Source organism: Anoplolepis gracilipes, chromosome 17 (assembly GCF_047496725.1).
Source record: "Anoplolepis gracilipes chromosome 17, ASM4749672v1, whole genome shotgun sequence".
Classification (NCBI taxonomy): Eukaryota; Metazoa; Arthropoda; class Insecta; order Hymenoptera; family Formicidae; genus Anoplolepis; species Anoplolepis gracilipes.
Window position 1 is genome coordinate 2,997,232 of NC_132986.1, and position 25,112 is coordinate 3,022,343.

At 39.2% G+C, this 25,112-nt stretch overlaps 1 protein-coding gene across 8 annotated transcripts in view; it reads right to left on the bottom strand.

The window, feature by feature from the left end:
• The window catches only part of Sv (paired box protein shaven), a 151,841-nt gene that overhangs the window by 87,204 nt on the left and 39,525 nt on the right, over nucleotides 1-25,112 (bottom strand). For all 8 annotated transcript variants that reach the window (XM_072909149.1, XM_072909148.1, XM_072909153.1 and 5 more), the window contains exon 4: nucleotides 23,114-23,143. In XM_072909149.1, coding sequence (XP_072765250.1) covers nucleotides 23,114-23,143 — 30 coding nt within the window. The remainder of the gene's footprint in view (nucleotides 1-23,113; nucleotides 23,144-25,112) is intronic.

Below are 25,112 nucleotides of genomic sequence, written 5' to 3' on the forward strand. Positions count from 1 at the left end.
CAAAAAAATTGCCGTATTTATTGTCACAATAGATTAGTAGAAAATGCATTTTTTCGTAAAAAAGTACTATAATTTTTGACTGTTTGTTTATATATGGTATTTTTGCAATTAACAATTAATGACTGTTCATATTTTTTTTACACTTATTGATATTCTAGAGATTCTGTAGAAACAAAAAATCTGGTATTTGTTGATAAAAAAGTAGTTAAAACAATAAAAAACTAGGAAAAAAAAGGTGGGTCTCTGAATGACCCGCTGTGATTCAAAGGGTTAATAGATAATATTGTACGTATATTTCACGTTCAACGAGACATAATATTTGATAAGATTTATCTTCGTCGGCAAAATAGAATCGAGTATCGCGATAGAACAGGCTACATAGTGATAACGACGCGTAATAGCAACGATCGTTGGCAGCTGTTAAGGAGCCGTGAACGCGCATAGCACGCGTGGAATCAACGAGCCATAGCGAAATACGCATGCATCCGACTATTGTTAGCCATCGCTAAAATCGGTCTCCTCCTATTATGCAAAGCCCGTTGTCACTCTTATATTTATATCCGTTATCCATAGCTGTTTTTAAGTGCAACCAGATTTCGAAATGTTGCGCTACAGTTTCTCACGTTTCGGCGCGATGTACCGAGACGTAAAGAGTTTTATTGCAAATTTATCAATATTAACCGTTTACTGCGGAATTAAACGCGAAGATTCGCATAGAATCGCGTAAATTCGTATCGCGTCACGCTCCGATTGCTTAGAGTCAATCTCCGTCGTCTGCACTTTCCCTTTAATTAATTCTTGACATTTTACAGAATTTCTTGAATGGGGATCCGGGGAGAAAAAAAGAGGGGGAAAGGTATTTTCGTGCCGTGCTTCCTCGTATAATCCGGAGAGAACGAAGGAACGTTATGCCTTCCACCGAAATAATTTGCGACGCGGCGTGACAGCCTATCATCCTAAAACCGCAATCCCGCTTATTGCACACCCGCGTGCCACAGTAAGGAGGATGGGTCGGCGTACTCAGCTGTGGCCACGCCAGCCATTATCCACGTCCGGTCAACTGTTTCTAAACCTCCCGAAGGTAACCTCCTGTCTAGTTGGTAGCGCGAATATATATTGCCAACGTTCTTATTAAAAAGCGGCCTTTATTAAAACATCTTTTTTTCTCCATATCATTTCTCGAATATTTCCATTAATCGGACGAAACTTTCGATTTAAGAATGAAAGAGCGTGAGCGTGAGGGAAATAAAAATTATATACGAGTATAGAATTAAAAACTATCAGGCATTTTATTAGTATCTGAAAATTGACTTCAATCCGGAAGAGCGATTCTATTATGGACACAGTTGGACGAAACTAAATCGAGACGTACTTTCACGACATTTCTTCGAGGAGGCTTTGCGGTTTCGGTCGACGACAAAATACGACAGATTGCCCGGGGATTCCGCGACTTTCCAAAGTCGATTTTTGCCCGTCTTTTATTACATCTCCGATCCGGAAGTGATCTTCATACTATTGCCGATCAATGCGAGCGAATAGGTTTCGGTCGGAAAGCAAGCCTGGAAACTCGGTCGGTACCGCCGCGCCGGTCGTCGGATTTTCGCTTTTGCCATGCTTTCTACTTCGCGGGATGATGCATTTTCGAACAATTTACGACAATACGACGCGTTCTGGTTTGTTAACGATCGCAAACCGGGCGACAGAGAAGAGGGAAAAGCGAACGAGGGACGGCTTTATCCTTTCCGGAACGCTTTAATAACTTATTTACGGAACACAGAGATCGTCCACGGTATACTTTCCGGAGAGCGTACTTGAAATTTGTTACAGTCGAGGTCCCCTAATTGTTCGTAACGAATGCACTTTACGTCACGTTTGATACTTCTCATCGTTAAATTTTCCCTTAACATCTAGTCCACAACTTTTATCCAAGAACGCGGCAAGAAAATTTAAAAAATATTAATAAATATCAATACACACACACACACACAATCTGATATTTATATATATATATATATATATATATATAATGTCAGCGATCGCTATCAAAATAATATTGCGACTCGAAGAAAAAAATTGAGCAGCGACCGTCTCACGGGTGCGCATATAATCATCATCCCAATTATTAATTCTCCTTAATCGCGCACAGAGGCGTGATTTATCACGAGAATTAATAGCGCGCCTCCGTGCACGCGTTCCGTGATAAACAGGAAGTACACCGACGCTGGAGAGACAACGCGCCTGTCGTTTCTTAAATAAATTACGTGACCGCGATCTCGGCTGGTAGCTCTCGCCGGAGCTTAAGGCTAATTCACGCTCGCACGGAGTAAGACACAAAGATGAAACGTCACGCGTTCAAGATTCAATGGTGTATTTTATATGTATCGGCTGTTTTTTTCGAAATACAATAGAAACGTTGTAGATACTTATATGTCTCGAGAGTTTAAATATTTAAGTGTGCAGATATAGACACATGTAATAATCGAGATACTATCCTTCCTCGACATCCGCAATATCTTCGATACGCAATAATGACGCACGCACACAGACGCCTTGGAAATTGCACGGATTGCCTTGAAATTGATTTAAGGCTCTTATGCGCTCTTCCGGTACAACGTCGAAATGTGACCAGATGCGCCGAGTGGCCACGATTACACAGATATATGCGGAATTCTTTAACGCTTCTTACATGGCGTACGCCGATGCGGCGCGTGTCGTGCGCCGCTTTTTGCGACATTGTAATACGCGCGTCGCATGCTTCCGCGTGCAAGCGCGGTCTTGGAAAAATTCCTCTCACCGGGTGGAACAGCAAACATTAAGTGCATCAGTATTTTATGGTATTTTAGCGTCGAAACACGACCAATAAAATTATGGTTCTATTTATTTCTGTCTCTTACAAACCCTACGTCCCGATAGATTAATTTTTTTCGTATCTTGCTTAATTACGTTAACTGTTTTAGTATTAAATAAATAATGGTATACTTCTAAAATATGCTCTTTAATTATTATTTCGAATAAAAAGAAACATCTGACATGTAAGTCATTTGAAACTATTTTATGTATCGTTTTAATTAATTATTTTTAATTATTGAATTTCACATAAATATCTTGTGTATATTTATATCACATCATCAGGAGAAAAAAATTAAATTTTACAAATAATGTTATATTTTATTCGAATAAAGCGTTATATGCGTATATAAAATATGTTTAAATGCTTTTTCAAGAGTTTGCGTTTGAAATGTACTTGTAAAATTGTTCTCAAGGCGGAAACTAATTGTGACGGCGAATTGTGAATTAACCTTTAGGCTATCACAGATCGCTCGGAAAAGCGCGACGCGAGCATGAGATAGTGGACCGAAATAAAAGGAGAGCGAGAAAACGAGAGAGGGAAGTACTCGCCCCATGGCAGCATTACTCGGAGCGTCACGCGAGCTCGTGATTGGAGCGTGGCGCATTAGTAACCTGTTTGTTGCTCGATAAAACAGCCATCGTTTTAAGATTTACTAGATTTATAGACCGGTCATAGAGAGAGAGCGGCCCTGCATCGCGCTAAGCAGATCGGTCTGGCCGGGGCCGGTCTCTCTGGCACTCACAGCATCACGTAGTTAGGCGTATACCCGGGATTACCACACACGATACACCGGGATGTGAGCAATGTTGCGCACGCAGGTACCCGACATTGATCCTCTACATTGATCCCGCGCGATCCGCGAGAGATCGATCCCCGCGGATCGCTGATTGCGAGCGGCCGGTTAATCGTACGTAATGTTAAAGGCTCCCCTTTAGAATTAAGTAATAACCGCCCTCGCTCTACTCCGATTTTCCGCAAACTCGTCTTTAAGTCGCCGAACCGCCTATTTAATGTCCGTTCTCGCGTCGTCGTGCATCGCTGGGGCAAGATGATTTTCAAGTCCGCGGAAACGGCCATTTAACCAGCTGCTTCGCGCTGGTTTTAAGTACCCTTGCTCCTCAAAAGACGATGATGGATCTCTTTCAAATAAACCCTCGATACAATGAGAATCGAGTTTCGCCTGAACATTCTTAGCACTCGAATGTCATCGCGCCACCGCATGCAAGTAGCCAAGTTGGATATTTACCAGGCATTTTTTTCCACTCCCTGATCGAAACGTCGATAAATCGCGACACGCTAGCGATAATCTCTATGGAAATAACCATAGAGATTGCGAAAGGGCCGCCATAGAACGTATATAGAAATTCCGCTCCCCGCGAGTCAAAGGAGGACCGACCGGCAGCTTGGTTTCAGACCGAGATGATGACCGGCCGATGGCGAGGGGCAGAGGCGGAATGGCGGAGAAGCTTAAGAAGAGGCTCGAGTGGTATTCCGGATCAATTAACCGAACGGCGCGCGGAGGTTAACGCGGATATGAAAAGGGACGACGGCGTTACTAAGCCGAGCGAACGAGGCCTCCGGTATGCGTGTAGAGCGCAGATGGTAGGCTCCGCTTAGGTAGCACACCAGCTCGTAGCTCGTAGCAAGCCGCACGAAACATCGAGCAATTCTATCGAGAGTGCTTTATCGTGCGAACGCACGAAGGAGGAAATAGATTGTCATTCGCGGTGAACACCAAGCGCGGAAGTGGCTGCCAGCTCTTTTTCCAACCGTAACAATTAAGCCATCAAACGCGCTCTCTATTTCACCTTGGAAACACTACTATTCAAAACATTTTGTTTTCAAGTAGTTTTTAATTTTGAAAGCTTAAAACAATAATATATAGTCATGGATATTATCATGGATATGCTCTTCTTATCAGATTGTATTACAGTTTTAAATGATATCATTTTTAACTGTTTCAACAAATCATTTTTTTTCAGAGAAGAAAATCAAGACACTGAAATCATCATTGAAAACTACAAAAATAATAAAAGAGATAAAATTAAAATGAAAACACATTTAAAATGTATGCAAACATGTATAGTATAATGTAATGTTTTTAAAAAATATTCTCTTATAATTATATACATATATTATTATTTAAATTACGTAACTCGACTATTTGTAAGAGGAAAAAAATTATCACTAATAAAAATGCGCAAATTATAGGCTTCTGAAATGAATAAATTAATCAAATGGAATACATTTATATTAACGCTGATAAAGTGCAACGCTCAAAATTGCCAGAAGTAGAGGTTTATCTATTTTTGTAAATTTATATCAGTTTCTCGCATTTTTTTTCTACAAAGAAATTAGAAAATTCAATTTTTTCGCGTCACATTTTTTTTGCAAAAAACATGTATAACGATAGGAAACGTATGAGACGTCTTTGGAATGTGGTTTACTAAACGGAGTCCACTTCAGTGAATGGTCTCAGCGCGGCACGTCAAACGTCCATAACACCAGCGGGGAGCCGTTTATCATGTGAACACAAACGAGATTGTCACCTGCACGCGCCCCCGTGTTCCCCGTGTTCCCCGCGTTCCATTCGTACACCAGGTGTCCGCCTTCGTCCGATAGAATCTCGATCTTTATCCGCCGTCTTGTCCCGGAGAGCAAAGAAATACGTTGAAAATGTACGGCGATCATATGCCTCCGAACGTATTTTACGATAAAAATTTCTGGGCGGAATCGGGTCGCGATTAAAGCACGCGTATGCATTTACGAGATGCCTGTCTCATTATCGGAGACAATAGACAAGGAACTTTCGCAGAATATTGTTCGATTCTACAAGGAATTTTTTATTTCTTTTTCTAATAATCTTATATAAAAAATATAAATATATATATATATATATATATATATATATACAGAAAAATAATTTTATATTCTTCTAAAAATTTGGAAAATTCCTAATGTCGATGACCTATAGATATGTGTTCACCCGGTATATATGTAACGCGGATAACGTATTCGCTAAGCGGATACATTCTCACTTACAAGTGACACGTTACCTGCCACTCAGTTCTACCTATCACCTGTTCGGATAAGACACTGCTGCTATTGTTCGCGACACGCGGATCTACTCACCGCGAAATATCGTAATCTGCACCTCCTTTAGTTTAGTGAAACTAAACTAAAAGCGGACCATGCATAACGTTACGACATTCATCGAAATCCACAAATTAAGGTAAAAATAATCGCTATTACTTACATAACGCAAAGATGATTCAATCATGAATCAATTGCGCCCTTCTTATAGTCTCTTTATATTGGCGTTACATGTTCGATTATATAGTTCAATAAAAGAAACTTGAGAAAAATAGCCATTCTTTATTTTATGCTTAATATGTGATCTCAGATTACTTTCTTACTTTTTCGAGTTTTGAAAAGAAGCTTTTCTTTCTTATCAAAGTATATTATCGTGGCAGCGCGATATTATAATTGGATCGATATCGAGAGGCAAGGATAAATTTGCAAGATCCTTCGCATGTGCAATATCGGTGCTAATCGAAGACTGTGCAACGTAATACTCGCTCAGAAACAGCCGCGAGAGCTCTCGTAGCATTTTGTTCTGATATATATATATATATATATATATATATATATATGTACGGTGTCCCGCGAGCGCGGAAGCCGGGGATTACAAGCGGTCGTCTTTATCGGGCCAACTTATCATAGACTTTTGTAAGTCGAGGCGGTTATGCAAATAGAGCCGCCCGTCTCTCCTCTATCTCTTTCCTTTTCTCCTTCTTGATTCTCTCTCTCTCTCTCTCTCTCTCTCTCTCTCTCTCTCTTTGTTTTTATAGCGAGAGCGTTCGTGGCGTGGTCGGGGTCTTACCGTAAGGCCCTTCTGGCGAATGCCCCTCTGCCAACCGGTGTCGTTTTAACGTATAGCCGCGGCTCGAGCTAACTTTAATGTTCAATCTCCGAGATCTCGCGTGTCCGCGATGAAAATCTCCGAATAAATCATCGTGCACGATGCTCGCAAATTTTATCGTACGCGTATCATAATGAGTCTATCATCGTTCTCAATCCCCGCATCCCGGCGATTTATAATCTATTCTAACTTATAATTTAACATTTTAAAAATTAGCTATTACTTTCTAACGGTTTTTCAAAATGTTTTTTAAATAAGAATACGATTTTTTTAAATCTGTACTAATATACATATTTTAGAGATCCAATATGTGCGACGACAATTTTCTCGCTGACGAAGATGAACGTAAATCGTGTAGACGGTTACTCTTGAACATGTCAATTTGAAGGGCAGTTTCGGTAAATTATCTTTGTGAAGCTAATCAACACAATTTGCAAGCGGGAAGTATCTTAAAACGAGTGCCGGTGCAGTTCGGGGCCACGGAACTTTGCGATTTCGCTCCCGGCTTCTCTTAGCGGTTGAGATTATTCGCATTATATCCGCTGGCGCACGCGGCGAGATTATGATAATTCGCGAGATGTCAGGGAGAAGGAGTGGACGCGGAGTTTTGCGTCGAACGATCGATGTATCAACACGTAGAAAACAAATCTCGACGGTGGGACGTGTATAGAGTTGGCTCCTCATTATCAACAATTTTTTCGACAGTTCTGGTAATTTCTCCGAAGAGTTTTATCGATAATTATTAACACTCGAAGCGCTACGATGCGAAATAAAAAAGACAGAACTGCCGGTTATCGAGAAAAATTTTCATTTCGAATATTCAAAGTCTTATAGGGGTGAAAGTTTTTGACGGAAATCGATAGTTTTGTGGCCCTTCAGCCAAAGAGTTCAACGTTGCCGATTGGAAGTTTGATACACCGACGACACATTAATTTTTATCAAAATTGCGCGCAATCCTCGTTTCTATTACTGATAAATAACATGTAAAATCGGCAATGGAAACAATGGTACTCTGCATATAACATGTTATATCGGATAGATGCGAATGAGATACTCCTTTGAATTTTTGAATGACGACCAAAGACTCTTGACAATTTTTCGCACTGTTTCGGACGGATCTACCGCGTCGAGCGAGATGACGGCTCGTTTCGCGCAGAAACAAGTAGCAACATTTATATGCACGTTACATCCTCAATTATAGTTATTAACTTGGCTATTAATGGTCTATAAAAATTTTATACCATACTGCGCCGGGCGCGGAGCCTCGTGAGGCTGTCTCCGATTCCGTTACGTCGAAATGAGAGGCCGCGTGTAAACATTTTGTCCGCTGAGTTCTAACTATTAATTCAGCAAAAAGCCAACTCGGTTAACTAACCGAGAATCTGCGCGCGATTTCGCGGCGTAATTTTTTTCTCGATTCCATAACGTGCGTTTTATGCTTCTCCGTCTGCATTTTCAGCGGAAAAACATAAACATCGTAAACCAATATTACAAGCAGGTATCATAAACGAGAGATCCGTGCGCAACGAGCGTTAATATCGTCGATTGAAAAACGAATGCGAGTTCATCGATAAATCGGAATTTTACTCGGACGTTCACGCGACCGCATGCGGTTAATAGAAGACGGAAGAACTACGAATAGAGAAAAGATATGCAATAGGGAGTTTGCATTAAAAAAAATACATTTTTTTTATATATGTAATTTAAATATATATTATTATAAATTTATTTATAAGAAAATTTTAAATTTTAATCAATAGAAAGGTATTAAAAAATTAAATTAAAATTTAATCAAATTTAAATTGTGAGAAAACGATTTTGATTGGTTGGAGTGCGTGACGTCACAGTGCAATAGTTTCAAACGTTTGTTTTCTGTATTCTGTATTGCGATATTCGGTCATTCTTGATCTCGAAGTACAAAGAAAAACAATTTATTGGGGGTTTTAATTGTTGTACTTTTACATAGAGGTACAAAACAGGTTTTCTACGTGTTATCTTTGCCTATTTTCACAATAACTGAATATTTTAATAAATAAAAATAGTGTGTTGTCACTGTATATATTGGTTAGGTTTGAGGAGACGCTATTTCACGCTATTTAGCGCTATTAGCGTCTCCCCGAACTGTCACAGTGCAATATCTGCGTTCAACATCACATCGCGTTCGGGAGGACTCGGTCGTTTCCGGATCGTATTCGACAATTTCAAATAATATAATTTTTATTATTAATTTTCTCGCTTAATTTGCATTAAAAATTACGAAAAAAATAATTACATTTAAAACTATATATAAATTATAAAATGCAATTGTTTTTCAAAATCATGCAAACTCCCTATTGTATTTTTTTTTACCATCAACAGCATACATAAGTCCCTTTAACTCGAATCGTCGATACCATTCTTTGTTTCGACTGTATTGGAAATGGTGTAAGAGAGAAAGATAGAAAGAAAGAAAGAGAAAAGAACAGAGAAATTCTAAGCAAAAAGAATGAGAGAGAGAGAGAGAGGGAGAGAGAGAGAGAGAAAAGACAGCGAGGCAACGCAAAAAGGGAAAAAAGCCGAGATATGATCTTTAATTGTTCGCGATCAAACTGCAAAACTCGGCCGCTGAAAGGACTTGCATGTTTTGCGAACACGCGAATACTTTTAAGCAAACAGTATCACTAGATAGTGTGCTCTATTTGTGCAAAAAGGTCTAAAAAATTCTTCAATACTATTCAAGGATTATGTATGTTGGAGCCCATTAATTTTGTTGCAAAGAAAAATGATTCAAAATAAATAAATCTAAATTTAAAATTTCGTTTAAATTTTCTATTTGTTAAGGAATTTTCTATACATTGAGAGGTGAGATATCAATATCGAGAGACCGAGTCAATGGTTCGTTTCGCAACCGATAGATACGCGAGAGCGCGAGATATATCGGCGAATATACGAATTAAATTGCGTGCACGCACGCGGCTATCACGCAGCGCAAATCTGTTGTCTTCGATTCTGATAGCGATCCGTGAAATTCTCTCGAGACTCGAAACGCACGTTTTGTTTTCTAAAGTTTTGATCGATTCTTTAATAAAAAACTTATCAAATATTTTACTGTAAAAAAAAAAAATACTGTTAATAACGCAATCTCTTCACGATTTAAATGCATGCAAATTGGGGATTGAAATAATTTCGATGAAATTATATTAATTATACTAATTACATTAATTATTATAATTTGATGTATGAAAATCGAGATAAACACGATTAATTATTTCTTTTATTTTAATTATTTCACTTGCGAAATAAATATAGAAAGACTCCACGCTCGAAAGATACTCTGTTCGGATCGGCAATGCAATCAGATCAGGTGCAAAGTATCGTAATTGGATTTCACCGGAAATTACGAAGAGCGACCCAGTTTGCTCGGTGGTGCCGCGGAAGGTACGATTCCGCGGGCAGAAAAACAAGAAATACCCAAGTGCGTAGAAACTGCGTGGGCATATGTATATATATATATATATATATATATCGCTTTTTATCGCGTCGTTCCGCAGTGGACGGACAGCTTTTAGAAGTGTTCGCCGTCTATCGTGATTCCGGTTAGGAATCCGGCTAAGGAAAAGCGCGTGGTGCTTAATGTCGTACTTTCTCCTGCTCATGCGTTACGTCGCAGAAACTCGGCCGAGTCCTTTTCGATCGTCCTCGCCGCGACCTCGTCCCGTAGACGAGTATTGCCACCTGCGACCCAAGTCTTGTTATTTCTACCTACCTACCTACCCGATTTTCTCCTCTCGCCTTATTCTCCCTTATTTTTTCATTCACAAACTTATGTATTTCTTCTTTTGAGACATAATAAAAAAATAAAAATGACACTTTCAAGGGGCACATAAACGCAAGAATTCTTGAACGGTCGATAATCTTGCGACTGTTCATTCTAGACGGTTCGTTCTATCCGTCGACTGGTCCGGGAGAAAAATTTCATCTAACGGCGGCGCTTCGACCAGCCGCGGAACGGTGGTTTCGCATCTCTCTGACAATACTCGTTTCATATTCGCTGAACTATGTAATGCAGGGAACGGAGAGATTAATAATTTGCAGTTTCCCACCCCGGCATTATCGGGGCACGAGGCAGGCGGATCGTGTACCAGCACGGAGAGAGGCAGGAAGAGAGTGAGAGAAAGAGAGAGAGAGAGGGAGAAAACGCGGTGTGTTCAGCAGCCGCGGCTGCTGCAGGGTCGACCGGTCACGATGGCTCGGGTAATGATAGCCTGCCCTCTCCTCATAATCAGTCCCCCATCTTAATTTATGTTTGCCCCTGCCTATCCGTCCGTCCGTCCGTCCGTCCGTTTCTGTACGACTATGCTTCTCTTCGATGTAGGTAAGTACCTGCTGTTCTCTCGTCGGCGTTGGCTCTTTACTCCCGCTAATTTACCGTAATTCGACTGCGAGACAAGCCACGCAACTTTTGATTCCGTCGCTGATTTGTTGCGAGCACGTCGAGCCGACCTCGAGTCTGACCCCCGCCTCGCCGCTTGTTCCCGCTTCCGGTGATGCAGCCGGATATCATCGTCCACGATTTTACCTCCATCGCTTATACGCTAGTTAAAATGATATTTATCGCCGATTTTAATTCTCGATGACGTTTGTCTTCTAGTAGTCGGTTAAATGTTTTATGTAATTCTAATAAATTAAAATCCTCGCTATCGACGTCCCGACACTCGCGGTGGACCGCCGACGCGACGCTCTTGCACTTGTCCGTTCTCGCTGACCAGGCGCGACAATCTGAGAGCAGACACGATCCGCCAACGGAGGAAACGCGAACGGTTAGATGGTTCAAAAACCAGTTCGCAATCAGTTGAAGCGGAAAACCATGCGTGCCGCACGTGCGCACCCGCGTACTATAAGCAGAGACGCGACATTCGCTCCAATCGTCGTGTTATTGGCAGCCGGTTGTGATCGGCCGATACACTCGAACCGGCACGGCGAACCGTACCTACGTACAAGCGTATCTCTCCATTGGAATATAATTGTGCGAGATATCGGGCATGCTCTCTCTCTCTCTCTCTCTCTCTCTCTCTCTCTCTCTCTCTCTCTCTCTCTCTCTTGCACGCGCGCGAGACTCGCGGAGGTCTAGGTCTAGGAGTCCATTGCCGGCACTCGGGGCTGATATAGTCCAGTGCTCGCGAGGGTGCAACGTGTGGCCTCGTTACGTTAATGGCGTCATGCTCTGGCGCCCCACAGACTATTCCGCTGACTAGCCGGCTCTCAACTGGCTGGCGATGCAAGCTGCAAAATGACTTGGAGGAGCCCGCCTGTCTCCCGGGAAACTGCTACGAAGATGCTGTATCAAATGGTCGACGCCGATCGAAATGCTGTGCCTCGATATCGAACTTATAGTTTAAAGAGATAATTGCGCATCGAAAAAATATAGACCGACAATGTTATTATTATCGACAATAGGGAAGTTTGCACGATTTTGAAAAATAATTGCATTTTATCATTTATATATAATTTTAAATGTAATTATTTTTTTCGTAATTTTTTTAATGCAAATTAAGCGAGAAAATCAATAATAAAAGTTACATTATTTGAAATTGTCGAATACGATCCGGAAACAACCGAGTCCTCCCGAATGCGATGTGATGTTGAACGCAGATATTGCACTGTGACAGTTCGGGGAGACGCTAATAGCGCTAAATAGCGTGAAATAGCGTCTCCTTAAACCTAACCAATATATACAGTGACAACACACTATTTTTATTTATTAAAATATCCAGTTATTGTGAAAATAGGCAAAGGTAACACGTAGAAAACCTGTTTTGTACCTCTATGTAAAAGTACAACAATTAAAACACCCAATAAATTGTTTTTCTTTGTACTTCGAGATCAAGAATGACCGAATATCGCAATACAGAATACAGAAAACAAACGTTTGAAACTATTGCACTGTGACGTCACGCACTCCAACCCATCAAAATCGTTTTCTCACAATTTAAATTTGATTAAATTTTAATTTAATTTTTTAATACCTTTCTATTGACAAAAATTTAAAATTTTCTTATAAATAAATTTATAATAATATACATTTAAATTACATATATAAAAAAATGTATTTTTTTTAATGCAAACTTCCTATTGATGAAATATACCTACGAGCTTCCTTGTTTTGAAAAAATGCCTTCAAATATATTAATATAATTACGTAACATTAATTACAGGTTTCGATGTTTATAAAATTACTGGAAACAGGATCATGTCACTGTTCGTATTTCTTTATCGAGTTTGTCTTCAACTGACAGTGCACGACTAATAATCAGACTTACAAGAGAGACGAACCTGTTCGACTTCCGTCATTAGACGCTAATCGATGCTGGGCGTTTCTTCAACTTATTAATACTTAATAGGTCCCGGAGAGATTCGTAGAAGAGAGGAGTGCACGCGTAATACGTGTGAACGATACACTTGGTGCGCGCTCGTGTAATTTGCGATAATCGAGATGGGAACGAATAATTGCGCGGCCCTAACGGAGAAATACCTTCGTTTTTGGCCGTCATCGATAATTACGACTGCAGCTTTTCACAATATTCATAAGTGACTCTTCCAGTTTTCAGGCTCGTAACGGAACACGCCACGACGATCGCTCTAATTATTCGTTTTGTTTAGTAGAAAAAAGATATTAAAATCGACATAGATCCTATCGATTTTTCTCAGTAATTAAACTCGAAAAACTCGATAAACAGTTGTTATCAGAACTGTTATAATGATATTCTTGGTTCGCTTAATTTATACTCATGAAAAGGCCATAATTTTGCATTCCTTGCTCGTTAATTTTTTTCTTCTTTTTGAATAAAGATATTATGTAATTTTTTAATGATAAAGAATGTTTTTATATTATTTTGTATGCTTGTATTTAAAATAATTATTTAATATTTATTATATATTATGTAAATATTTAAATTAATTTTAATTTTTATCTTGTCAAGATTTTTTTTTATCATGTTTTTCTAATTTTCAAAAAGTATATCGAGTTTAAAGACTAATTTTTCAAACTTTTTTCATCCGTTTTTTAGAAAGACTTTTGATATTTAAAATTATAATACAATCTAATAGAAAATAGTATTAAATCTGTGAGTATAAATTTTTATGTTAATATAATTAATTTTTATGTTTTCAACTGTAGAAATTAGAATTCAAAATTATATATCTTTTCTCTATCTAACTTTGTCTCAATTTTCAAGTTTTCTCATTTCAAAATAGCCATAGTATTAAATGACTTACAGTTAAACACGCATAGCACGTTGCTACTGAGAAAGTCGAGAAGAAGCAATGTGTCGAGCAAGGAAGCCAGCATCAACAAGCTAGATCCCATGCAGACTATTTCTAGAGTCCGTAGAAACCATTAGCATTCACGACCACCCCGATAATTATTAATCTCCTGGCCGCGAGCGAATGTATCTCCAGGAACACGAGACGCTGACTTCTCGTCTCGGCGCGAAGGGTCCTCGTAGCGATCGTTTTATCCCCTCACGCCCGATAATGATCGAGGCGCCGTGTGACTTTTTGCTCGCTCGTTAAAAACGGGCATGCAACACGCGATCCGTAAAAGGCCCGCGAACACGGCTACCGAACAGCTTGTTACGCATGATCGGACCTCCACCCGCGCCCCGCCGGGCCTTGTCAATCGTTTACGCACGTGCGTTTGTGTACCCGCGTCAGAAAACGTCCTTTCTCGAATGTTCGTTTCTCCTTCCTTCTCAGAGACGTGTGCACCTCCGTGGGTGGCAGGTGTCAGAGCGATATAAGATTTCTTGTTTTCGCACGTTATTACGTCCCGCGAGGAGATTGCGCGCCGGTCAATCCTACGTAGAATTGATACTCTTATAAAGCGCTATGTGGAAAGTATGCAGTATAGATTTTTACGCGTCGGGGAATAAGCAGAGACTGGATCGTGACTATACATCAAAGTGTGTGTTGAATCGTTTTATAAGCTTCACACTCTTGAGACGCGCTGGCGTAATTGGCTGATGCTTTTTTCCTTTTTTTTTTTAATCTTAATCCTTTGAGTCACGAATTTTTCTAATTGTCAGTATTTTATCAAATTTGGTATATAAGGGTTTTTGCGGTCACTGATTACGAATCCGTTGTCAGATTTTCAAAATTCAAGATGGCAGATCCAATATGGCAGACGAGATTTTCAAAATTTTACTTCCGCCATATTGGATCCCTATATTAATTTTGGAAATTAAATTTTTTTTCCTTTAGATTCAGATTCTGCGATCTAAAAAAACCTTCAGAGAAAAATTTAATTTAAAAAAGAATACGACTGTTACTTTTAATTTTCAACAGAAAATATTGTTTTTTATATATTTTTTATCAAAAAAAGGAGGATTTAACAAAAACAACACGGTGGAAAATTCTAAAAAAATTCTGAAAAATACTTTAGAATGTACTAAGATTATAAAAAAATTGCCGTATTTATTGTCATAATAGATTAGTAGAAAATGCATTTTTTCCTAAAAAAGTACTAATTTTGACTGTTTGTTTATATATGGTATTTTTGCAATTAACAATTAATGACTGTTCATATTTTTTTTACACTTATTGATGTTCTAGAGACTCTGTAGAAACAAAAAATCTGGTATTTGTTGATAAAAAAGTAGTTAAAATAATAAAAAACTACGAAAAAAAGGTGGGTCTCTGGGTGACCCGCTGTGACTCAAAAGGTTAAATAGTCAAATCAATTGAAATTCTCGAAATGATCAAATTTAATATCAGAAAAAATAATTTTTCGTGGTGTTTATTTTTATCATTTTACAACGAGTTTATCAAATATATGAAATATATTTTCTATTATTGTGCAGAATATATAATCTTTTGTATTACTCAATTCTGTTTTTTAACACATATTCAAAAATTTTTTGAAATCTACTTTAGCCTCAATATCTATTAACTACGATTTGACACTTATTATAATTATTACCGTCCTTTTTATTGATCATGTGTATGTTATTTTCAATTTTTTGTATTATTGTATTATTATACTATATCTATCCTTTTTCTATTAAATTTGTATTAATCTTATATTATATAATGGATATTTCTAATCTTGTATATTTTATTGGTATAAAGAGTTGTTTCTAATAATAAATAAATAAATAAATAAATAAAATGCATTATTGCAACTTATAACAAAGAATTAAATGTTGAGAAAGTATGTTAAATAATATTTAAAAAATATAAAAAAAGTGTGTCTAATTTGACGACTCATTACTCTCCAAAAACAATCGATAATAAAAAGATTCTCTAATTGAGTTAAAATTGAAACCGTAACTTGTTTATCGTAAAGAAAATTCAGGTCAACAATGCATTTCGAAAAATAAATGCGGCGACGACATCGGGATCCGATGCAACAGGAATGACGTGCAAAACCGTTAAAATACAACACGCATTTTCAATAGCGAGAGCGCATTCAGACTCGCTCACCGACCGATCGGTCTCGCAATCGCACTTCCTCCGACTATTTGCGCAAGTATCCGCGTACTCGGTACTCGAGTATTACGAGCCGGCGTTTGCATTGGCGAAGAAGCAGGTACCAGTCGTGGTTGTATACCATATATATATATATATATATATATATATATATATATATATATATATACATATACATATATGCGTGCGTTCACGTTTGTAGACGTACGTAGGAACACGGCCGCGCGTCAACAGTGTTAACGCGGGTTAAACTAAGATACTCGAAAGGACCCGGGGGGTTCGAATTAAGTGGGGCCTTACACCTCGAGACTAAGAGAGACGCCGCTGGTATAACCGGCAATCTCGTAAACGATATACGGAACACAGCAATAATAATCATTGCGAGAAGTTCGCATGCGAATAAAGCTATCAATTGAAAAATGACCGCAATTATTGCTTTTCAGTTCGAAAAAGATGGAACGATTCTTACTCTTTACGGTATCCGTCCATATGAGACTGTATATAGTTTAGAAATGTGCGAGTATACAACTGATAAATGTTAAGAAAACAGCTGCACTCGATTTCTTCTCCTCTGAGGATTTATGAAAATTGACTTATTTTCGCCATCACTATTATTATTAACAATAAGTATTCAATAGCTGTTTATGTCGCGAATGAGAGCACGTGTCTTTGAAAAATCACATTTGTCGAAATGCAATGAGAATTTCGTCTGGATGGTACGCGGGTATGCAACTACGATGATACCGTTGTGCGGAGCAGCCACACCCTCGTCTGTGTACAAAGATATGTACGTGTATCGATACACACGACGGCAGCGGACTCTACACGTGACTCCGTATATCCACCTGGAGTTGTACCGATTCTATCTGCAACGTCTCCCGACGTGCCTAGGAACCGGAGAGAATCCTAGGCGAAAACCACCTCCGCGTAATCTCGATCCGTGTATATCGAGTCAACAAGTCGCGCTTCTAGATTCATCTAACATAGTATCGAAACCTCCAATTTCCGCGCGAAAGAGTCATCATCTTTCGTTCTCTCTCTCTCTCTCTCTTTCCCTCTAGTAATGGTCCGTCATGAAATATTACGGTTCAGATAATTCGCATGATTGGGGGAGAATGAGGGAAATCGAGAGGAATGTCTCGCAGCGATATTACGTTAAATAAAAAATATGTAGATATTATATATATATATATATATGTATATGAATATTCCATAAACGGCATCGCGATAGAGTATGGACGATGGAATTCCGATTGAGCAATGTTTGTCCTGCCAACATATACACACACATACATACATACATATACTAGCCGATTACTTGCTCTCAATATTGAAATATCGAATATGTACGATAGCCTGGTGAGGAATTATGCGATTGCCGTAGCTGAAGTTTGCGGGACAGCGCGAGCGTCCATCTCCTTCCGCGACTTCTCTTCTCGCGTGTTATAACTCGCTTCTATCCTCTATTCTGCCCGCTTCCCCCGCGGTCCTCATTAAACCAACTACTCGAGACAACTGGCGCTGATTATTTAGCAATACAAATCATTCTCGCCGAGCGCGCGAGTGCGTACCTTTCCCTCTCTCTTTCTCTCTCTCTCTCTCTCTCTCCCGTTTTTCTCGTTCTGTCGAGCGGGTTCCCGTTCGCGTGCGCGGGCGTGGTACTGCACATATCACTTATGTGCGAGAGGCGAATAACATACATACACACACACGCGCGCGTATACTCTCTCGCGCACGACGTATGTGCATCAGATACCAGTCGGTAGAAACAGTTTTGTTGATTAGCGTATTCGTTGAAACCGGCCGTATTACTTTGTCGCATCGCGCCGAGGAATGTCATTGGCGAGCCGTAAGTATCCCTCATAAGTAATCGTTGACGTATCGCGTGCGAAGAAGCTCGGATGTTTCAGAAATGGGCAAAATGTACGCGAGGGAATTTTGAATAAATTTTTATCTTTGTTATAATGTCACGTTATTTATTATATACGCAAATATTTTAATAATTATCATTACCTGTGATTACATTCCACGGAAATATTTCTACTACATCCGATATTATTTAATCGATTCGGAACTGATTTTGATCTCTCTCTCTCTCTCTCTCTCTTTTTTCTAGCGGATAAAATATTCATATTCGAGAGGGCTACCGGCACATCGCTCTTTCGGAATTCCTCGCGGCCGCACCGCACGCAATTAGTTAACTCAAATATCATCCGGTACAATTTACGATGCGCTCCGCGTCGTTAATCACGTCGGTTCGCGCACACAAATCGTCCCGTCTTCCCGAACCGATCAGGTCGAGAATCGATAACAGAGATGCATTAGAATATTATGACCTTTCCGAGTGCATTCGGTGATTCACCGCGGGAGCCGCGATAGCGGCGTTATCGGCGCAGCTACTCGCCGGCCAGTCGATGTTATCGGATCTCTCCGCTATACTCCCGGCTAATCGGGACAAGCGAGAAAGGGAGAAAAGGAAGAGGCCGGGGTGCTGACCTCGCTTCCTGAATCGTTCAGGGCGGTGGCATCTCTCCGAGCAGGCTCGGCGAACGCGCTGCGCAGACAACGTCGCGCAGATCGTGCAACCTGCGTTCATGCAACGAGCGAAATCAAGCAAGATAATATCGCTGCAAATACAGTCGGCGATATGTCAGCTCGTTAAATCACCCTTTATCGTTACGTGTTATTCCAACACTCCGGTTCTCCGCGACGCGCTTTTTTTAACACACGGATTTTATATAACTTCTACAAATTTAATTAATTAATTAAATAATCAGTTTTAATCTCGTTTTATCGAATCTTGTAATTCCAGTCTCCACTAACGAAGTCGTATAAACTCAAAGTACGACTCCACTGTCTCACCTTTTTTTTCATAATTTTTTATTGTTTTAACTACTTTTTTATCAACAAATACCGGATTTTTTGTCTCTACAGAGTCTCCAGAACATCAATAAGTGTAAAAAAATATGAACAGTCATTAATTGTTAATTGCAAAAATACCATATATAAATAAACAGTAAAAATTAGTACTTTTTAGGAAAAAATGCATTTTCTACTAATCTATGAAAATAATCTTATAAAAATAAATACGGCAATTTTTTTATAATCTTAGTACACTCTAAAGTATTTTTCAGAATTTTTTTAGAATTTTCCACCGTGTTGTTTTTGTTAAATCCTCTTTTTTGATAAAAAATATATAAAAAACAATATTTTCTGTTCTAAATTAAAAGTAACAGTCGTATTCTTTTTTAAATTATTTTTTCTGAAGGTTTTTTTAGATCGCAGAATCTGAATCTAAAGGAAAAAAAATTTAATTTCCAAAATTTAATATAGGGATCCAATATGGCGGAAGTAAATTTTGAAAATCTCGTCTGCCATATTGGATCCGCCATCTTGAATTTTGAAAATATGACAACGGATTCGTAATCAGCGACCCCAAGAAACCTTATATACCAAATTTGATAAAATACTGACAATTAGAAAAATTCGTGACTCAAAGGGTTAATGAATTTTTAACAAGTTTTGGAATTTTCATCAAAGGATGTGGTTTAATTTTAATTAATTGTTTGTTTGTTTTAGTAATTTTTTACTCTAACGTAAATTACGTAATTCTTTTTCTCGCGAAATTAAAAATCTGAAGAAAGCCGTATGTTACATCGAAACAATTGAAATTTGTGCTAAGATTTCAGTACAGAATCTAGTCAAGTAGCTAGGTAAGTCACGTTTTTAATTATAATACTCCGGGGCATTATAATTATAATGGGCCGAAAGTATATTAATCTTAATCATTGCAGAAATCTCGTGCGTAATTTCATGCAATTACATTTTTAGCGTCGCGTTATCTCGCGTTCTCTCTCTCTCTCTCTCTCTCTCTCTCTCTCTCTTTCTCTCTTTTCTGAAAAATTCCGTTCACGTATGAGCAGGAGATTTAAGATTTCTGAAAAACAAACTCGTCTCAAGCAATCGTTGGATCACGATTCACAGTTGGTATTACGGATCGGAGTATACGTACATACAGCGTCCATTTCTTTCTTGAAAGAAAAAATCTCGCGCCCCGATGCCACCACTATCTTTGCGATATAACGAAATATCGCCGCCTCATCCCACATCCCACATCCCACATCCCACAGTGAATCTCACGAGCGAACAGGGGCGAACGCTTCCATCGGCAGGCGTGGTATGCAACCTTACACTCCGCGCTCATAAGCGCACTCGCGGAGAGCCGCATTATCGTGGGATTACGTAAGCGCCATGCCGCATGCGATTGCGCTTGTATTACGCTATAATTAGGATCGGGCCGGCCGGCGTGTACGTATCGCGCATATGTATGGTACATGCGTGTATGCGCGTGACGTTACTTATGCCGCGTAATCCGCGTATTAATAACCACGACGATAAATGTTAACCGCCGTCCGCGAAGAGGTCTCCTGGAGAAAAGGATCGTAAACTGCCGCCTATCGCCAGGCTAATCGGACAAACCAGGATTAGAGAGCGCTTTTCAAAAGGAAGAAAGGCTTCCAACTCATCTTCCGCTCTTCTCGCGTTATCATGGCTCGGTCTCCCCCAGCGTATCGAGCGCGTATTAATTGGAATATTTGGAATATAATCTCTGTACACGATTTAATGAAACCGTCGCTAAAAGACTCGCGGCGCGATTCGAGTATCGAGGCGAGCAGCGGATAGTTTATTGTTAATTGTGCGCGGGTTGTATGTGTGCGTATATGTGTACGTTTTCCTTTTTTTTTTTTTTTCTTTTCTCAAATGTCCGCGTAATCGTCCGGCATTAAGGAAAGTAAACTGGTTCTGCACCGTGTGTATACGAGCGTTTGACCGGTGCCCGACTTATCTGTAGCCTCGATCTTGCGAGCGAGCGGAAAAATCGCGGAAAGCCACGATACCGTATTGTGATATCAAAAGCACGCCGTACAGGATCGTGCGAGTCTCGCTAATTGATGTATTTCTCTCTGACGCAATAAATAACAACAATAATAAAAGGCCTCAAGATGAGTCATTATCAATTTAGTGCCAAGAAAACTGCATCGATTTTTTTTAAAAATTAATTCTCAAATTGTACACACCTGTTAATTTATAAAGCTTTAAAATAAAAAAAAAAAAAAAATTTGCTTTGAACACATAATCAAGAAGAGTGAACTAGCTACGTTAACAAGTAACCTGTTAATGTTGCGGCCGCCCCTTTAAGCCTCGTGATTAATCTCCGACTAAGCGCCGCTAAACGGACACACGCTTACTAAATTAGCGATCGCTCGCTCTCGCGCTGATAGACGCCGAAACCATGGCCGCGCGATCGGACGGACGCGGACGCGGACGCGAGCGAAAATCAAGATCTCGCCGTGCTCGTTCCCGACGTGCATTTGATTAATATCCAGATGTAATTACGCGCCGCCTCGAGGGAAGGACGGATGAGGCGCGAGAGAAGAGGGCAACTCCTCTCCTCTCGTCGCTCACCGTGTGGGAGGAAGTTGCGCATCGCGCACGAGAGGAAAAAGAGAAAAAGAAAGAAGGACGTAGCGGAGAGAAAGAGAGAATCGAGCTGCCGACGAAACGAAATCCTGACAGGTTTCATCGTGGGCTGACGTAAACAATTTGCGAATGTAAATACCTGTTGAATATTGAGCGTGCTGGCGGGGCCCACGGGGCCCCACGCCGCGGCCCCCCAACACCTTGCGATCGTTTACCCTTTAAACTCGTGATTACCATCCAGCGCCGTCTCCCACCTACCGCGGCGAGGCGTGTAAGTCACATCGGCATAAATTATACGCGAACATCGGTGCAGCGGGGGATCCTTCCTCGCAACTTCGTCGAGGAGGTATCTCTCCACTCGACTTCTTCCTCTGGCCCGCAAAGAGAAGTCGCGAAGCGAGAAACGATCGGAACATTCTTGACACGCGCGAGATCCGAAGAAGGACGAGCACTCGCTGGGAATGCGCGAGCTTCCCTATCATGATCCGAATTTTTCGATTCTGATGGAGCCAAGCGAATTAAAATTTAACGCACATTTAATTCAATAACATGAAAAAAATTCCAAGCTCGAGGACGATATATCATTTCTGTAAATTACAGAGTCATAATCTCCTTTTATAATATTCCACATACACCTGTCTAATTGACGCACTAATATCTCAAAGAAATGCATCGAGTCGCTTATCACTTTATGGATTTAGAACATTCGCCGACACATCTTAACCCTTATTCCATATTGATGGATCATTTTTGTCTGTGATTTTTCTAACAACGTCAATTTCTCGAAAACAAATAATCATGAAATAATATATTTAAATATATAAGTAAATTATTTTTCAAATTTATTATTTTAGTCTTTATTTAGAATGTTCAAAGAAGGTATATACATTTTTACAGATTTTTTAAAATAAAACTTTTACATATTAATAAACTTATCGAAAATACGCTGACCCACCTGTACAGTTAGAAGATGCCAGAAATAACAATACGGAATAAGAGTTAATTATCAACAATTTTTTAGAGACTCTCGACGCTTATACCGATATCCGATTGAAATACGCAGGGTCGATTGAGCACGGGTTAAGGTCGCGTGTCAAGATAATTGAAAATCGATCTCGCTACTGATATCGGCAGAGCAGCTGACGCTTTTCGGACGACTTTCTCGTTTCCATGTGTATTTAATTACCGCGGTCAATTATAACGGGATTATATGCGTGATGCGTATCGATAACGGTCCGCGATATATTTATCTGAACATCGCGCTCATCTTCTTCATTCGATTTTTCGTCAGCCTAATCGCCGACAGGTGATAAAAATATCCAAGTACGTCAGAAAAATCGCAATTATAATTAAATATATATACATATACGTGAAAATTAAAAGAGCTCACTCACCATCCTGATTCATCCCGTGGCCGCCGTCATCTGTTTCAAACAAAAAAAAGAGGAATTAATCGAAATGTCGAAATCCGGCGACAGAGAAAAATACGTAACCGAGATTACATCGTCGAAACATTGCATATACTTATATATATATATATTTAAGCGAACAATTGCAAAAGCGAGGCACGCGTTTATCTCTTCATTTATTCGAAGAGCTTGACCTACGATGCGTTAATTAAAACGTTGCAGCTGCGTAATCATGTGTCATGTCATTCTCTACATATAATCAGTGTTGCCGATAAAGCGGTACTTATACAGCGGGAACAATAAATAACGTATGTTAATATAAAGTAGGCAGACGTTAATGACGTTTCCGGATGCCATTCTTAAACATAATATAAAACGCCCGTCTCTCATAAATAGCGCGGTAGGATATTTTTTTTATCGGTTTCAAGGAATATAAATTTATCGGAGGGAGTCCCGTGCTACACCTATAAGAGGTCGCGCGACTGCCCAGATAGGATATCGCGGTCAGCAGGAGAGACACCTCGCGTCCGTTGCCGTCTCGGATCATGACGATTCGCGTCCGGACGATAGCGGCAACCTGCACGGCAACCTATTTGTACTCGGTGGGTCCCGGTATCGCGCGATCGCGCGCGCAGAGTGTTCCTTTATTTAACCCCATAAATAACTGCCGCTATCTTACCCCGCGCTTCTCCTGTACGCGGCAACACGTGGATATACGTGCGCATATAATGCGCTGCGAAACGAAGTATATACAGGGTGTAACCGAAAGGTTTGCACAAACTTTGACGGCGAGTTCTGTGCAATAAGAATAGATTATATAAATGTAGGAAAAAATACCGTTTATTGTGGAAATATACCCAGGTAGCACATATCCGTTTTCTAAAGGTATCCAATATTTTTTAACCGTCAAGCACCAATAAGAAACGTTTCAACAGAAACATTTTTAAAATCATGGTTTAAGAAACGTATTTTTTACGTTTCTATAAATAAAACAAAAATTAATTTTTTAATTCCAAAATTATATATATATATATATATATATATATATATATATACACATTATTAAGATTGTACTTATTAAGACGATCCCCAGATAGCACAGAAAATTAAAAGATGACGAAAAGATGTCTTTTTTTAAGTCTTTCTGACAAGGCTAAAGATGTCTAAAAAAATATCTTTCTACCTATAAAAAAAGTCATTTTTTAAAAGATGTCTTCTAAAAGTCATAATTAATTTTAGTCGACGAAAAGATGTCTTTTTGATCATTTTTTTGACAAGACAAAAAAGATCTATTTTATAATATACGTGTTCCTTTGTTTGCCGTTACGTAGCGTGTTCAGACTTAACTATAACTCGTATTCAAGTTTTCATAACATGTATATAAAGCCTAAAAAAACAGGTACTAAAAGTATAAATTAAATTATGTCTTTTTTGTCAGTTTGATTTCTAATGTAATCTCAAGATTCAGAACATGATGAAAATAGATGGATTATATCCATATATGCATTATTTTATTGAATCTGTGGATAAACAAATTTTTCACAACCGTATTTTGACAGTTTCTTAAACGTTTTTTTTTGTTAGAAAATGACGTTTCCCTTAACTGTTTTTAAGTGGACATTTTTACCAATCAGAAACGTTTTCAAAAGCCGGTTCTAAAACGTTTCGCAGAAACATTTGTGAAACGTTTTTGAAACAAATATGTGCTACTTGAGTAACTCTGTAAAGTTGAAATTGTATACCATGATTTCATCCACACTCTCTACATTTAAATTCATGCGATTTTTCTGTAGAGTATTTAAAATGATTAATAGTTTATTCACCTATTATCTACAAGACAATCTGCGACAAATTTTTGACGTTAATATCCTTTGGCATTTTTCATGCTCCTGTAAATTATCAAGATTATTTTGAACATCTTATTTTTAAGATTTAAACTGTTATTGTGTTTGCTTTAATAATAAAAAAAGTTATACAAAGAGTT